Raw genomic sequence first — 15,726 nt, 5'->3', positions numbered from 1 at the left:
AATGAAAAACTTTACTTTGAAAAGTCCACCGTTTTTAAATTATTGCGGGGGAGAAAGATAACAGGCAAAGTGGATCCTCCCAAGAAAAGTCCAGGCAGCCCAGTAAAAGTATAAGAAGAAAAGTTCACTCTTTTTTTGATTTTAAAAAATAAATACCCTCCCTAGATAAGATTTTAATGGAGCTTGGCCACTTTGAGAAATATGGATTTTGCCTAAGAAAATCATAACCGCAAAGCACTTTTACTGGAAAGCGATGAAATTGTTTGCTGGCGACGAAAATACTTAAGAAGTATAAAGCAGTACAGAACAGAGCAGAAGAAAATCTTTTATTTTGATGAGACATGGATTAATGAAGGTTATACAGTACCAAAAATGTGGCAAGACAAAATATAACCAGTGCTCGCCAATCTTTCATGGAAGGCCTATCAATGGGTACTAAGGTGCCTTCAGATAAAGGGAAAAGACAAATAATCGTCCATATTGGAAGCGAAGAGGGATTTTTAAAAGGTTTGCTAACCTTTCAGTCGTGCCATACGGGGGATTACCACGAGGACATGCATTCGGATGTTTTTAAAGACTATTTTGGGGAAATTATAAAATATCTTCCGGCTGCTTCAGTAGTAGTTATGGATAACGGAGAAAACAAGAAATTATTGACTGGTTAACCACCAAAAGTATTGAATTTGAAGATAATTTGTTAAAAAAATGAGCTATTAGCTATAGCAAATTTACACAAACATCGTTTTATGAAATACACCGTGGAATATATAGCAGAAAAACATAGTGTAAGTGTGCTGCCATATCATTGCGAACTAAATCCTATAGAACGTATACGGGCGCAAGTGCAAGGATTTGTAGCAAGACACAATACGACATTCAAAATAAAAGACGTTGAGCTACTGTTTGATCAAGCCATTTAAGGAGGTGACACCAGAGAACTGGCGGAAAGCAGACCAGCATGTCATTAAAGAAGAGGAGAAAATGTGGGATCTTGACTACTTGATCGATCGGACCGTCGACCTTTTAATTGTAACGTCAAGAGGAGTTCAGTTCCTCAGATGACGAAAAATATTATGATTTTATATAATTTGATTTCTGTATAGTGTATTTTTTGTATAATGTTAAAATAATATTCTTTCCTTTTTACGAGTATCCTACCGGCATGCCTTTGGCACAATATTTTCAGTGTTTGTGAATGAATAACAATAGGCTAAATCCATATATTGACCCCAACCCGGGTAGTACTACCTGTACTTGATAAAAAAAAAAAATTTTACAATGAAATCAATGCCAAATTATGCAAGTAGCTTAAATATTCGTTAGGTCACTCTGTGGTCCCTTTGCATACCTAATGAGATTTTATTACTTTATACATTTCTGAAATAAACTATAGTTTTTCTAGTTGGCTCTGTGTTCGTTTAACCAATATTGAAATAAGCGAGGAAAAAGATGCTATAATTCCATTTATTAGAAAAAAACAGTTAACATTCTCGTGTACTTTGTTTTAATGATGAATGAGAATTCTTCTAATACAAGTCGTTTCTCTGCTTTGTCCTATAAAGCCTAGATCTGGAATAATTTATGAGTACTGTTGGGTTACATCTCCGTTGACGTAGAGCATCAAAAGATACTTCAAAGATACGATTTTCTTTTATCCTCCTTGTTTCCAGCCACTTATCGCATCCCAAATACTGGTTTTCTATAAAAACTATTCTTAATACTTCAATTTATTTATATATTACCTTATTAAGAAGTATGATTATCAAAACACTATTTGATTGATAAAAATAACTATTTTCAAGTTTCTTTTCGATTTTTCAACAGTTCTGAACAATCTACCACACTTAATTTGAAGAGTTTTCATATAATCCAACACATTTTAGAACAGGATTGATTAACAGAGTTAAAAAGAGAAATTCGTCCATTTATGCTTATGATCCCATAATATCGGTTAATACCGACCAATCAATTTCATGGTTAGTGGGAAGAGCGCGGTCGTTTGCTCTCGGGTTTAACCTAGTAGACGTACCATCGCTTAATATTATTTATTAGATTTAAATCCTCGATTGATTGCACTCATATTTTTCAATGAAGATTGTCAGTTTTAGGTCCCCACATCCCGCGAGTTTATTGCTCGTTTTTCTGGAATAAATTATCCAGTCCGACCGTGTAAAATTTACGTTTGAAGATTTATGAATTGATGCAAAAGTTTTATCAATATCAATAACTATGTACTAAAACATAAAACTTTAATAATACAATCAATATTCAGCATTGTACGTTTTACGACTTAAAAACCGTTTTGGTAAAGAAGCTTGCAATGGAAATAATAATAATTGATCAAAACTGTCAGTGTAATTAATATAATGTTGTCTGTAATTAAATATTCAAAAAGTAAAGATGACTGGCCATAATATAACTTTTCAAATACAGATATGGGAGATATACTTTTTGTATATACATAAAAAAATTTAATCGTTTTGTTATTGCAGAAAATATGCAGTAATCAACTACAATACAAACAAATCACCAAACTTTTTGCAATATTTCAAAAAAAGTTATGCATAGAGCAGTGTTCGAATAAAGAGATAGTCATAGTTTGTACATTGTAAAGCCTCATTTACCCCACGAGAATCATTTCCACTATACAGGACATTGATTAGTGTAATAAAGTACAGTGTCTCCTTTGGCCTTTGAAATATCAATTTGAAGATTGATATTGAAATTATAGTCAATATTAGTTTTACTTAAATCAAACAAGAGTGTCTTTTTTATGTTATATTAAATATTTTGGAATTCTTTTAGTCATATTTAGACAGAAAAAAATATGTATGCCTAACCACCAAGTCCTCCAAATCAAATTTTAAAAAACTTATGTAGTACTTACTTTTAAAAATTATTTACTTACCTAGTAACGTCGAGGAAATAGAAAATCTCGAATTCGTAAAAGTTTTACTATCAATATCATGTTTTCACTTTCAGTAATTTTCCTGTTTTCAATGTTAATTCTTTGATTACAGTCCTTTATATGCTTTCGTTAGCAGCTAATGGCATTATATCTTTACTGCACTTGATGCATATTGCTCTTTTTCCTACTTTTGATGAACGAGCTTTAGTCTCAGCATACTTAAAAAATTTCATAATCGGATATTTCCTTCTCCCGTGAAATTATAAAATTTCCGGTTTTGTATGAAAATAAAGGTTCGTTCCAACCCATCAAAAAACCGTCCTTGGTACGGTGACGATTCTGCGCAATAGAAATTACGTGTTCCAACCGGGCGGTTACCGTTATAAGAACGATTCTTATTTGTGTTCGAGCCGATTTAGGGATCGTTTGTGAACCGTTTCAGGGACGGTCTTTTCGATACTTGGTTAATAACAAGTACTGTTACAAGAACCGTGCAAAGCCGAAGTTTGCGCGGAAAATATTTATAAACGCTTCCAATAACCGTCCCAAGAACGGTCCAGACTAGCAGGTTGGAACAAACCTTAAATTAACTGTAATTCACAGCACAACGCGAACGCAGTATAGTTATTATACAGCTGCAGGCGGGGAATCACCGCCCTAGTAGGTAGGGAATCTCAGTCCGTCAGGCGCCAGATGCGACTGACTGCATATAATAGAATAGAGATGGGATGTTTAGTGTTCTTCTTCCTGCTGTGTATAGGCATCATTGCCTGTTTTTCTTCACGTCATTGCCTCTGCTCAGTCACCTGGGAGGTTGTCACTCCATCTTTTCCTAGGTCTTCCAAGGCTTCTTTGTCCTGCTGGTGATTTGTCCCTTGATATTTTCACAATTCGTTCTTCCGTCATGCGGTCAATGTGCTCATTCCATTTTATCTTTCTATCCAGTACCCAGTCATTGATATTATCTATCCCGCATGTTCGTCTTATGTTTTCACTCCTTTCTCTATCCATTAGTGTTCTTCCCGCTATTCTTCGAACTATTTTCATTTCTGTAGTATCCAATATCCGTTTCGTTTTAGAGGTCTCAGGTCGGGTCTCTGTTGCATAGGATAATATAGGTCTGCTTGCGGTCTTGTATATGCGGGCTTTTGCTTCAGTTCAAATGTTTAGTGTTAGAGACTAGAAATGGGTGTAAAACTCGTAATATTGATGGGCAGCAATTTGGTAAAAAATAATTTATAATATTAATTTTCTTGGTTGACTGATTTAAACGTGTTCTAAAAACGTTTTTTTTTGCAAATAATTTCAAACTGTTTGAAACACAAAAAAGTTATCAACAAAAAAACATATTTTTCATTTTTTCACAAAAAAATGTTTTTTCCAACCCTGTTGTAAACAGAAACAATAATATCTGTTTCCAATTTGTTGTTAGCTTTTCTTAATTCCATGTCCTACTACAGCTTTTGAGTTGCTGTTCGGTTCCAATTTGTAACACTTATACAATAAGCTTCGTAGAGGATCAAATTACAAATTAAACTAGGAAAAGGTGATATTCTAAGTATTAAAAAAGTTTATTGAATCCAATCTATTTCACATACTTTAAATAAATGTAACTAGTCAAGAAAAACTATTATACTGCTTTATCTACCAACGAGTCAACATGTTCTGTGTAACTTCTCGCAATTTTTATCATTGCAAAACCAGATCCAATACCACAAAGAGTTCCTAAAGCTACATTCTGGGGTACAACACTTCTTAGAATTGCCCAAAACAACACTGAGCCCAAGGAGAATGTAACAGCACCAAAAGAACTGAAAATAAAATGGATTTATATTAGTACAATATAACCATAGACCTAATAACACAAAAGAACAAATTGTATAAATTTCTAGAGTGAGCCAACATTGAATTTTTCACTTATTTGCCAAAAAGAACTTGAGCCACACTGTAGCCTAATTTACAAATAGTATAAGTTTACTGAGAAAAAAATAAAAGAAAACAGGAGCAAATCGCAATTAACTAATGGCAAATAGTGTTTTAATTTATTTTTACACCAAATTCTTTAATACAAAAATTATAAAATAATGATTTTATTTAAGGAATTATATGAATCAAATTTCTATACTAAGGTAAAAAGAAACATGACAATTATTCAGAACAATGGAAAAAACTGTCAACAATTATATTAGCACAAAGATTCTGAAGTGGAAACCTCTCCGTCCCTATCAACTTGCATACCAAACAGGCAAATCTACGGAGACTGCTTTGGTACAATTGACAACAGGAATTCTGAACTCTCTGACGAACAAAGAAAACGTAATATGTGCCTTCTTAGACATTAAAGGAGTCTTTGACAACACTCCGCACGACCCTGTTAAAAAAGCATTAGATGCGAGAGGAGTAGATAGGACAACCTCTAGATGGATGGCACAACTACTGTAGGGCTAAATGTCAATCCGAATAAGATATCTAATTTCCTTTACTAGGAAGAAAAAATTCAAACTCAAGCCCATCAAGCTAGACAGGCAAGTAATCGAGTGGAAAACAGAGGGGAAATATCTGGGACTCATACTAGACAAAAAACTTCTCTGGAACAAACATGAAAAAGAGATAATCAACAAAGCCACAAAAGTCCTGATGGTGTCCAGAAACATTGCAGGAAGGAATTGGGGTTGTGACCCAAAGATCCTACGGTGGATGTACAGGGCAATTGTAAGACCAATCATCACATATGGAGCAGTGGTTTGGAAAACTAGAACTAGTCTGAATACCACGAGAAACAACCTCTCAAAGGTACAAAGACTGACTTACTTATGTGCAACTGGGGTCATGACATCTTGTCCAACAACTGCACTAGAAGTGATTCTAAATCTCGTGGCAGAGAAAACATCACTTATAATGTTCAGAGACATTATTTAGCCCGTTCCTAAATAATGACCAACCCTGGGACATGCCTCAGGACGTTACATCGAAAAAGTTTACCTTTGAGGGAAACTTCACCTCAATAATAAACTGTAAAAGCAAGTGGGACCAAAGCGTCGTACTAGAAATGATCAGAAATGCCATTAAATGGTATACAGATGGATCAAAACCGGTTGATGGTACTGGAATAGAAGTGTACGGGCCTAGAACCAAACACTCTGAAAGTCTGGGCAGCGCTCCAAGCATTTGTCAAACAGAAATTTATGCAATTGAAAAATGTGTTCGGTTCAATCTAGAAAGGAACTGTCGCAAACAGAAGATCATCATTCTGATGCATAGTCAAGCAGCCATTAGAACTCTAAGTTCCAATATCATAAAATCCAAACTCGTTTGGGATTGCGTAGAAAAATCAAACAAGCTAGGAAAGAAAAATGAAATGCATTGAAAATATTCTTTTTTTTAATGAAACCTCCTCACCAAAGTGTCACTAGTGCTTTCACCTTATATGAGAAAAATATTAAGCAAATTGACATTGAAATAACAAATTTATTAATGAGCGAACTTCATCAAAACTTTAGAATATGTTAATACTATGTTGCTTCATGGAAATTATCTCCTGCATGAGATAATATAAACTTTCCAGGAAAATCAAAATGATCTTTTCTCTCAAGTAAAGAAAATTTTTAATTCCAGCATTATAATACAGATTTAACAATTTATCACTCATGAGTCTTTAATAGAATAGGATTTATTTTGAATACATGACACTTATATTAACTGGAAATATAACAATACTTTTAGTTAGTATAAAGGAATCTAAATATCTAGGAACACTTATTCTTAGAGAAAATATGGTATGTAAATGTCTACATATATAAAATACGAAACTAGCTTCTACCTATGTCTATTATACTGAAACTATCCAATCAATGTGCCCTAGGCAGGTTTTATTAGGAAAGCAAAAATGTGAAGATGGTTTTACACCACTAAAATTATATATTATACAAATGTCTACACATTATGTCGAATTTCAACTTATTCGCTGAACTTTTATTAAGTAATTAATTAAAAATGTAATGCCGAAAGTTGTTTCTTTATATTTAAACAACATAAACCATCAAATTCAATGGAACCCCTTTAATTTAAAAAAAAAATGACATGTCATCTCAAAGCAAATTGCTGAGTGCTGCTGATTTCAATTTAAAAAATCCTGTATTTAGCACAACAAATTATTCCAGAGTAGGAAAATACTTTATTTTTAGAAACTAAAAATGTAAAATATAACATTATTACATTAAGCCTGCTAGAATATCTGGATTGAAAATAATTTTTCTAACTAGACTAATTTATAATTAGTAAGAATCAATTGTTAATGGAAATGTTTGCCCTATATAAATTAATTTGAATTACAACTATAAAACACTTCGTTTTCCATTGAAGTATCATTCAAAAATAAACTTACAAAATCAGATTTATTGTAGCATACCACTTTTAAAATTTTGATAAATTGATTTGTCGATTTTCCAACCTTGCAGGTAAACTTAAGATTTTCAAGAAATAAAACTTTGTATAATTACCTGTACAATATTTTATCCTTAGTTGGAAGAGCTTTTAGATGAGGTCTGCTGTACAAGAACATTGCAGAACCAAGAAGGGTTTGTCCAAGTAGAATATTTGTTACATCTCTTTTAGAAAATATTCTGAAAAATATAACTATTAACAATAACCAATAAGTGCGTTACAATAGTATTACCTTAACACTAATGACGGGTTCATAACATTTATGGATAGTGCTGTATAACTAATTACCCCCTGCAATGGTATATAATACGAAACCAAATTTTTACCATTTAATGGCTTTACTCCGAACGAATCGCAAAAGGAAACTTTACTGGAGGATGAAGACATTTTGACCGATAGGTATTAAAAAATAATTTCTATTTTTGTACTTGTCTTCTCAATAACTATAAATGTGATAGAAGAATAATATCTTCTTCTTTAACAACCCAAGTTATAGAGGTTATCTATGCATTATACTACTATCACATGAGATGTCTTATGATGATTACAAAATTACATGTTTCTTCAAATACTCGCATAATGAGCACAGATTTAATTTGTGTAACTGTGTTTAACACACAAATTTGATAGTAAAAAGTCAAATAAGATGTCATAAATTGAATGGGACAGATCTTAAATTATATTTTACAACAACCAACGTAACTAATGTCAATCACCCTAAATCACTATATTTTATATAATTGAAAATAGCAAATATGTAATACTAAGTATCACATAATATATGGAAAATAGGATGTGATTCATCTATGGTGAAAACTATTTAAAAAGTATAGGTGTAAAATGGAAAACATAATATCAATTGTAACCTATATATTAGTAAAAAAAAGAAGATGAAAATTTAAGGTTAATTTTTATTTCTGTTTATATTTAGTCTTCAATTAATAACTGTAATAATGTTTGCTAGGAATGTTAGTAAAATTGAATGGCTATATAAATCACGACCTCAAGTCCTATTATCTTCACACAATAAGTTATGCTCATCAGATGCAACCAAAGAGGACCATACAAAAAAGTCAGGATATGCACAAGCTTTTACAAAATTTGAGAATTTAGAAGGTGATATAAAAAGCAACACATCGCAAACTTTTGCATCATTACTAAGGAACTCCAGGTTGATGGACGTAAGTTATCATTTAGTCATATTATATAAAAGGCACATTCAGACTTTGAGAAATGTAATAGTGAAATTCCAGAAGTAAGTAAACTGGAATTGAATCTTTCTGTGGTAGACTTAATATTATCAGGTTTTTTCTGAGTTGGCAGTGCTCTGTAAGAAAGCCAGTGAGGAGGTGTAATATATTTTTCCTTAGATGCAAATACTTTTCAGATCTAATGGTATTAAAGTTCCTTGAGAACTTATGAAGTGATCAATAAAGTACTGCCAGAATGCTTATTTGTAGGTTTGTTTCCTCCAGAACTCTTCAACACTTTAAGTGAAACACCAATATTTAAAACTGCTGGGAAAATGATCCTTTTGCAGTGATAATATCCTCCTCCGTGGAGACGCTGATTTCCCTAAGAATGTTTTATAACTTTTACTTTTGTTTCGAGTTTACTATAGACAATAGCAAACTGTCAAGCATGGATAAACATTCAAGCTTAAGTAGGGCGAGCCAAGCACCAGACTTTGATACAAGAATCAATAGGATGATTTATGATGAAATGTCAGAAAATGAAAGTTCATGTGAAGAAGTGGACAATTGACTACTGTGGACCACTAACCCGGGCTCAAGAAATATGCCAACTGCAGCACAGAGCATAATAGGAGATATCAAGCCTCAAAGGCCCATCTCGAGAACAATTCTACGAAAAAATTGAGGTGTGGAGGATGCTATTTGATAGTTGATTAATCGAAACTTGCAATATTAGAACTACTTTGGGGTCTTGGACAAGTAAATCAAATCACAGTGATACAGATAGGGTAGAAATAAATGCCTACCTTGGCTTACAACTACTTGCAAGTATCTTGAAAACTAACCATAAGGATATAACTTCACTGTCTTAAAAGATGTAACTAATAATACCTATTTTACATACACAATGTGTTATAAATGCTATGAAGTGAAATTCTCGATAATAAAATGCAAAGAGGAAGATATACTGTTATTGCCCATTTGTGAAGGAGAGAAAGACAGCATATGGCTGCATTCTCTGCTCAAAACCAAGTTGCCATAGAGGTAGCTTTTAAGAGCTGTTTCGACTGTGCTCCTGGTGAAAACATGATCTTCAAAGTATTGCTATCCTAGAGGTCTAGAAGATCGATTTATAAAAAATTGTTTTTTTCCAAGTTTGTATTCACAATGTAAATTTGAATCCATTCTATGAAAAACAAGAAAGATACCATGATAAACCATCTCTGGGATCTCTAATCATTAAAATCTGTGATTTTTTGATTCAGTGAATTCGAAAATAACAAGTCTACTGGAATTTCGGATGTTCTGCTCATCACTTGAGACATGGCTGGCAATGGAGGAAAAGCCCTCACAAGGAACACTTGATCCCACGATACTCCAAATATCAAGGCTATTGAGTGAACATGGTATTGAATAGAGTTTTTTGTTTTTGCCATTAAAGTATAAGATCAAAATTTAGGGGGATATCTGCCTGGGTTGATAATTAACTTCTTCGTTTAAGCCCTTCCCAGTTCTAGTGTATTACATGTAGAGAGTTGCTTTTTTTTTCAAGCAACTAAAACTAAGCACACAGCGATCTCGCCAATTTTAGGGTAATTAACTGTTTAACCGACAACACTGTAATATTAGGACTATATCCAGCTAATTGTAAATAATTTTATAGTTTTCATCTAAACAGAAAAAATCGATTGTCAATTTTCAAGGGTGAAAAATCGATTCACTGAATCGATTTAGTACAACATATCGATTTAAAAAATCGATATATTTGGTCCGAGGAATCGATTCTTCGATTAATCGATTTCAGATTGCCTTGTACTAATTGTGGCGCTGTCTACATAGAGCGGACATCTCAGTATTTAGAAAATAGACTAAGAGGTCATCAATACGATAAAAAAAATTAAACTGCATTAACCAACTATAAAATATAAAAAAAAACATAGATTAATTATAAAGATTCAAAAATTTTTGAAACGGAATTTTATACATGGAAAAGAGAATTTTTAGAAATGGTTCACATTTATAAGAAAGAAATAGATAAAAATGATAAAATAAATAATTTAAGTAAAATTTATAGCTCTATATATTTTTTAAAAATTATTAGAAAAAAATTAATTTTGAAAGACCTAAAATCAAGAACATTTAGGGACATAAACATATCAAGAAATAAGATATTAAAGTAATTCAAATGTTGAGGCAACATAGGCTGAAATACCATAATCCTTAAAAATTAATACAATGTATGAAAACAATGTTTACTGCTCTTCTAAATATACAAACAATTCAGGAACTCTTTCCAGAGGACAATTCCAAAGGACTTTTGTGACATTACGATTTAAAAACAAACACAGCATGAAGTAAAAAATTATTTGGAAAATACTTTTCATGAGGTAAATAACCAATTATCGACATTTGAAGATAATAAGATTAGTTATAATTCAATACACATTATAGAAAGTACTTTATTTGATTTCCTTCTTTGTTACATTTGATGCATATTTGTACTGTAGTTATGCCATTATGTTCTATTGAATTTCACCATTTATATATTACATTGATATTCCCATATTATGTTCTTTGAAGTATTTTCCAATACTATATACATAAAGCACTCTTCGATTCTTAATTATTTTTTTATTTAGATGGGAGATCCAGAGGGAAAAATGGTTATTGGAAAAATATATCATATAGTGAATGACGATCTGTACATAGACTTTGGATGGAAATTTTATTGCGTTTGTCCTAGACCAAAAAATAATGCCAGGTAAGAATTATGAATAAAATTTATGAAATTAAATCTATTGAGACTATTGAAATTCTTGTCTAGCTACTACATATTCCAAGGGAATTTAATTTCTTCTGTTCTGACAACTTCTGATATAAGTTGGAGAATAATTAAATAACAATAAGTTAGTTCACTTGAGAAGTATAAAGTACAATAGTTTATTTCAAAACAAAATATCACAATAAATATGCTTGAGAATGGAAATATTCAATAATATCTTATTACACAATCTATTATTTAATCTTTTAGCACCTAATACATTACTAATTAAGAAAAATAGATGAACAAAACGTTGACTTCGCAATTTATTTTTAATATGCGAGACTAAGAATAATTCATTGGGTGCCAAACAAAGACTGTACGGCGCGGATGGCTCATTAATTCGATGTTTTGACTGTTCAAAAACGTTTTTGTTTGAACTGATACAGTCGATTGTTGTTAAGTTTCAGAATCAGTGAATGTAGGCAAAATTTAGAGGCTATACTGGTGAAGAAGCAATTCGAAATCATTTCCTTGAATTTGACGATCGTTTTTATTCAATTTGTGACACATATGCATTGTGTTAGTGAATCTTTTTCATCTACATTTGAGGCTGTTTATTTGTGATGTTTTTCCCTTTTTTGAGTAATATGTCGTGTTTCACAAAATAAAATTTATTCACCTATTTTAATTTAGATGTATAATGGTAAATGCAGGTTTCATCTATCATCACTGTTTTGAATTTGTGCTAATAAACGGAGAACAGGCACTCTAACAACGTCGAGAACAAGAGTCTCACACCATTCGAACACTTAAAACCACTCAACATTCAACTTAGTGATAATGAACAGTAGCGTATAAATATTTATAGCATTTTTATAAAAGATCTATTAACTATTTTCCCTTTTACACACCATCAGAAAGTCGAGATTTCATCGAACCAAAATCTTACCGATTTTCTAAAAAACGAATATTTTGATAGGAGGATTTTCGATTGAAAATTAAGGTGCTTTTCCGATAGTAAGTCAAAAAAGGTGAAAAAACAGATATTTCAAATGAAATAAATTACAGTATATTTGGGACATGAAAAGGTAAATCTTCACCCAATTTCGTGAAAAGTGTTTTTTGTAAAAGATAAAAATAAAAAACTCAAAACGTGGTATTTCATAAATTTTGAGGTTGTGTGAAAAAACTATGAATACATAATTTCTTTTCATTACCCACACCTTCCCTTCTTTTTCCGATGGGTTTCATGCTATTATTTTTTTTTTGTTCCAAAAATTATCGACTCTGGTCTATGTTGCAAAAATGACACAATATTGTCTTTAAAGGTCATATTTCTATTTTTCGGGCATTTGTATTCGGTTATATTGTATGGGATTACATTTCGTGTTGTTTAGAACACTAAAAGAACTAATTGGAATATTTTTTTTTTCAGTAGTTACATAAGAGGCGCTAAAGTCAGGTTGATAATTAAAGATTTAGAATTATCATCAAAATTCTTGGGATTCGAGAAAGATTTGACTCTGTTAGAAGCTGACTGTCAACTTATAGGATTACAACAAGATAGAGGTTCAAGTGTACAAAATGTCAAAAATTAGTGTTTTAAATTATATATTACGAATAATAATTGTGAATTAGACACTTTTTTGTTAATGGCAAGAATTTTGTTACAAATATCTACAGTATTTTGTGTTCATGTTAATATAAATCAAAAGCAAAACATATTATTTGACACCCCCTATATCAGAAATTAATGTTTATATTTCAGATTAAAAATGGAAGTTATCTCTTCAAATATTTTAGTAAATTGAAACGACAATAGTTCATTTAATAGAAGTTCTCAAAACCTATCCTTTACACATTTTCCTCTGGAAACTAATCACGAATATAATTGAACTAATTAAATAAAGTATTTATCAATAACAACAGTGTTGTGATTCTGATTCTTTGAGAGGCAAATAAATAAATCAACTCTTGACTGTTCAAAATTACTAATAGGTCAGCTAAATATCATTTCCACAGCTTTTGTAGCTTATTGTTTTTATTTGTCATGTTTTTATTTTATTTTATGATTAATATATGATTTATTTACAAGAGCAAGAGTATAAAGATAGGTTCATTATGCAATTTTTGACTAAACTGATTTTTTTTATTAGAAAATGTTCGGAAAAACTTCTGTCAAATCAAACTACTCTTACTAGATGTAATTTTATGCTCACCTAACTTATTTCATCTTTATTCAAAAGTTCATTATAAGTGGTAAAGTCAGTTGAAAAAATTAAGTTTGGTACATCATGTATCTAAGCCTACAGTGATATTTTTTTTATTTTACACGAGTTTTTTATATCCAGCGTTCAACGTTGAAAATTACTCCACGAGTTTTAGGATTTTCATGCAACTTTGAACACTTGTGACGCCAATAAGTTAAGTTTCTTGTAACAATTTATTAGTAATGACTTATAAACTATACCAAGTTAGTGGTTTGCTGATAGCAATTTCAGATGTTCGTTTCAACCCTTCAAAAAACCATCTTTGGTAAGGTGACGATTCTGCGCAATGTTCCAACCGACTTCGGTATCGTTTGTGAACCGTTTCTGGGGATGGTCTTCTCGATACTTGGTTGACAGCAACAAACCTCATGAAAATCCTTACAGGGGAAAGGTAGAGAGAAATTTTAGAATTTGAGGTTTGCAGCTGCTGGGGAATAGGGTTGAAAAAAAGTGGGACTTCATAAGTTATATTTACCCAACATATGAACCACATTTTCTCTAAATAAATAAAACGCAAAGAAAATAATTTTTTGCAATACTTAGTACATGGAAGCCAAAATTTGACGCAAGATTGTAGAAATACATCTTGCGGTATTGAATAGCTACATTTTCTTCGAAAAAAAAATTCATAAATATTGAAAAAACAAAATGTTATTTTTGTTAGAGTTCTCTGTCTCTAAAAAAATTTTTCATTTTATAAAATAACAATAAGACTAATTATTATTATTGATAATAAAATTAAGAAAAATTATTAATTGTTATACTATTTGTGGTCTATGTGGCCTACTTGAAAGTTTTACCAAGCTATGGTTTTTAAATCGTATAAATTTCACAATATCAGTAATCACCATTTTCTAGATATCACAAAACTAAGTATTTAGCAACTACCATATTGAACTGAATTTGGAAGTGGAAAAAAACATGCATAGTACAGAAACTAGTTTTAAATAATTTAGAACTATTTACTCTTGTTCAATGCACAGTTAAAGGAATATTTGATGTGTTTTGTAAGATTGCAGTTATCTCTCGCTCTCCTCCTTATTAAAACTTATTATCTTGACACATTCCAACAACATAATCAGTCAGTAGAAAATTGCAAAGAAAATTACCTGGATGTTGGTCTATATTCACTGTTCTTGAATGTTGACAAAAATAGAACACAATAAGTTAATAAAATATTGTCGATTTCAATTTTGGTAGTATAAATAATATATTAAAATATTTAAGGCACTTGTGAATTCTTAATATAACATATTAACATATATTTTACAAAAGAGTACATGGAAGGCCGCAACAAAGGGGAAGGCACACTGGAACTACAGTTGCACCACTGCTCATCTTGGATTTACTTTTGCTTTCAGCTTCATACTGATATTTTCCAGATCCTCTCGCATACGCTCCCTAAAAAATTAATTATAAATACACAAAATAATAATTGTTATTTATTGAAAAAAAATTGAGACATTAATCGATAAAAAGTTCATTTTTATCTGAAACTATTTTTAATCAACAGAGTGGCAGGGTTTTATATTGTGACGGGTACATTTACCAGCGCAGAAATGGACAGAAGTTTCGAGGCAGAAGTAATGTATTACTAAACACTTAAAGCTCACAGTAGGGTGGGTTAATTGAATACTGAATATACTCGAGAAATAATATAAGTAAACCGGGCGGTAAGGAAGTAGTACCGTGTTTATTACTACATTGTTTGTAGTGTTGTAATTAGTGTAGTAAGTCGTGTAATAAAGTTTTAAGTATGAAATTATCTTTTACTAGTTTATCTATGATTCTTTATGTGAGTAATGTTACAATATTTAGAATGTGTTTTGGATATTTCAATAGGAACAGACATAATGTTTTAATTTAACTAATTTATATGCAGTTATTATTTTTTTTTAATTGGAATCAGTTTTTGAGTTCATTTGCAGAAAAATTATTAATTCTTTTTGTCAGATACAGCTGTTTGTCAAATGGTCTTTGTTTATTTCTATTAATTACAACTGAGATTATAAGTTTTAAATTAATCTCCAAGAAATGGTAAAAGAACAACGAGGAAATACGAAAAAAGTGGAAAACTTTATACAAAACATCATAATAGATAAATCAAATAAGTTTTAAATGCTTTTCACTTATTGAGAATAGTTTATC

The 15,726-nt window shown here is 31.2% G+C and overlaps 3 protein-coding genes across 6 annotated transcripts in view; 1 reads left to right on the top strand and 2 right to left on the bottom strand.

The window, feature by feature from the left end:
• LOC130449464 (28S ribosomal protein S28, mitochondrial) overlaps nt 1-14,049 on the top strand; it is a 162,517-nt gene extending 148,468 nt beyond the window's left edge. The window contains exons 3-5 of the mRNA XM_056787297.1: nt 8,316-8,532; nt 11,184-11,305; nt 12,744-14,049. Of these exons, the coding sequence (XP_056643275.1) occupies nt 8,316-8,532; nt 11,184-11,305; nt 12,744-12,906 (502 nt within the window). The 3' untranslated portion in view covers nt 12,907-14,049. The remainder of the gene's footprint in view (nt 1-8,315; nt 8,533-11,183; nt 11,306-12,743) is intronic.
• Nucleotides 4,461-7,966, bottom strand: LOC130449465 (uncharacterized). The gene is made up of 3 exons (XM_056787298.1): nt 7,584-7,966; nt 7,408-7,530; nt 4,461-4,719 (listed from the first exon to the last, which is right to left on the bottom strand). Exons 1-3 carry the CDS (start codon nt 7,736-7,738, stop codon nt 4,539-4,541), a joined length of 459 nt encoding a protein of 152 aa, XP_056643276.1. The 5' UTR covers nt 7,739-7,966; the 3' UTR covers nt 4,461-4,538.
• Nucleotides 12,903-15,726, bottom strand: part of LOC130449462 (uncharacterized) — a 54,729-nt gene continuing 51,905 nt past the window's right edge. For all 4 annotated transcript variants that reach the window (XM_056787289.1, XM_056787292.1, XM_056787290.1 and 1 more), the window contains exon 11: nt 12,903-14,979. In XM_056787289.1, coding sequence (XP_056643267.1) covers nt 14,845-14,979 — 135 coding nt within the window. In that variant the 3' untranslated portion in view covers nt 12,903-14,844. The remainder of the gene's footprint in view (nt 14,980-15,726) is intronic.

The sequence above is a fragment of the Diorhabda sublineata genome, chromosome 10 (assembly GCF_026230105.1).
Source record: "Diorhabda sublineata isolate icDioSubl1.1 chromosome 10, icDioSubl1.1, whole genome shotgun sequence".
NCBI lineage: Eukaryota > Metazoa > Arthropoda > Insecta > Coleoptera > Chrysomelidae > Diorhabda > Diorhabda sublineata.
The sequence above is the reverse complement of the archived record's forward strand: the minus strand, read 5'-3'. Positions and strand labels throughout refer to the sequence as shown.

Excerpts from the sequence above, each read along its gene's own strand:
- LOC130449465 (XM_056787298.1), bottom strand. The coding sequence starts at position 7,738 with ATGTCTTCATCCTCCAGTAAAGTTTCCTTTTGCGATTCGTTCGGAGTA. Across the intron at positions 7,531-7,583 it reads AACCCGTCATTAGTGTTAAG|AATATTTTCTAAAAGAGATG; the intron begins GTAATACTATTG and ends TATATTTTTCAG. Across the intron at positions 4,720-7,407 it reads AAGGATAAAATATTGTACAG|TTCTTTTGGTGCTGTTACAT; the intron begins GTAATTATACAA and ends TTTTATTTTCAG.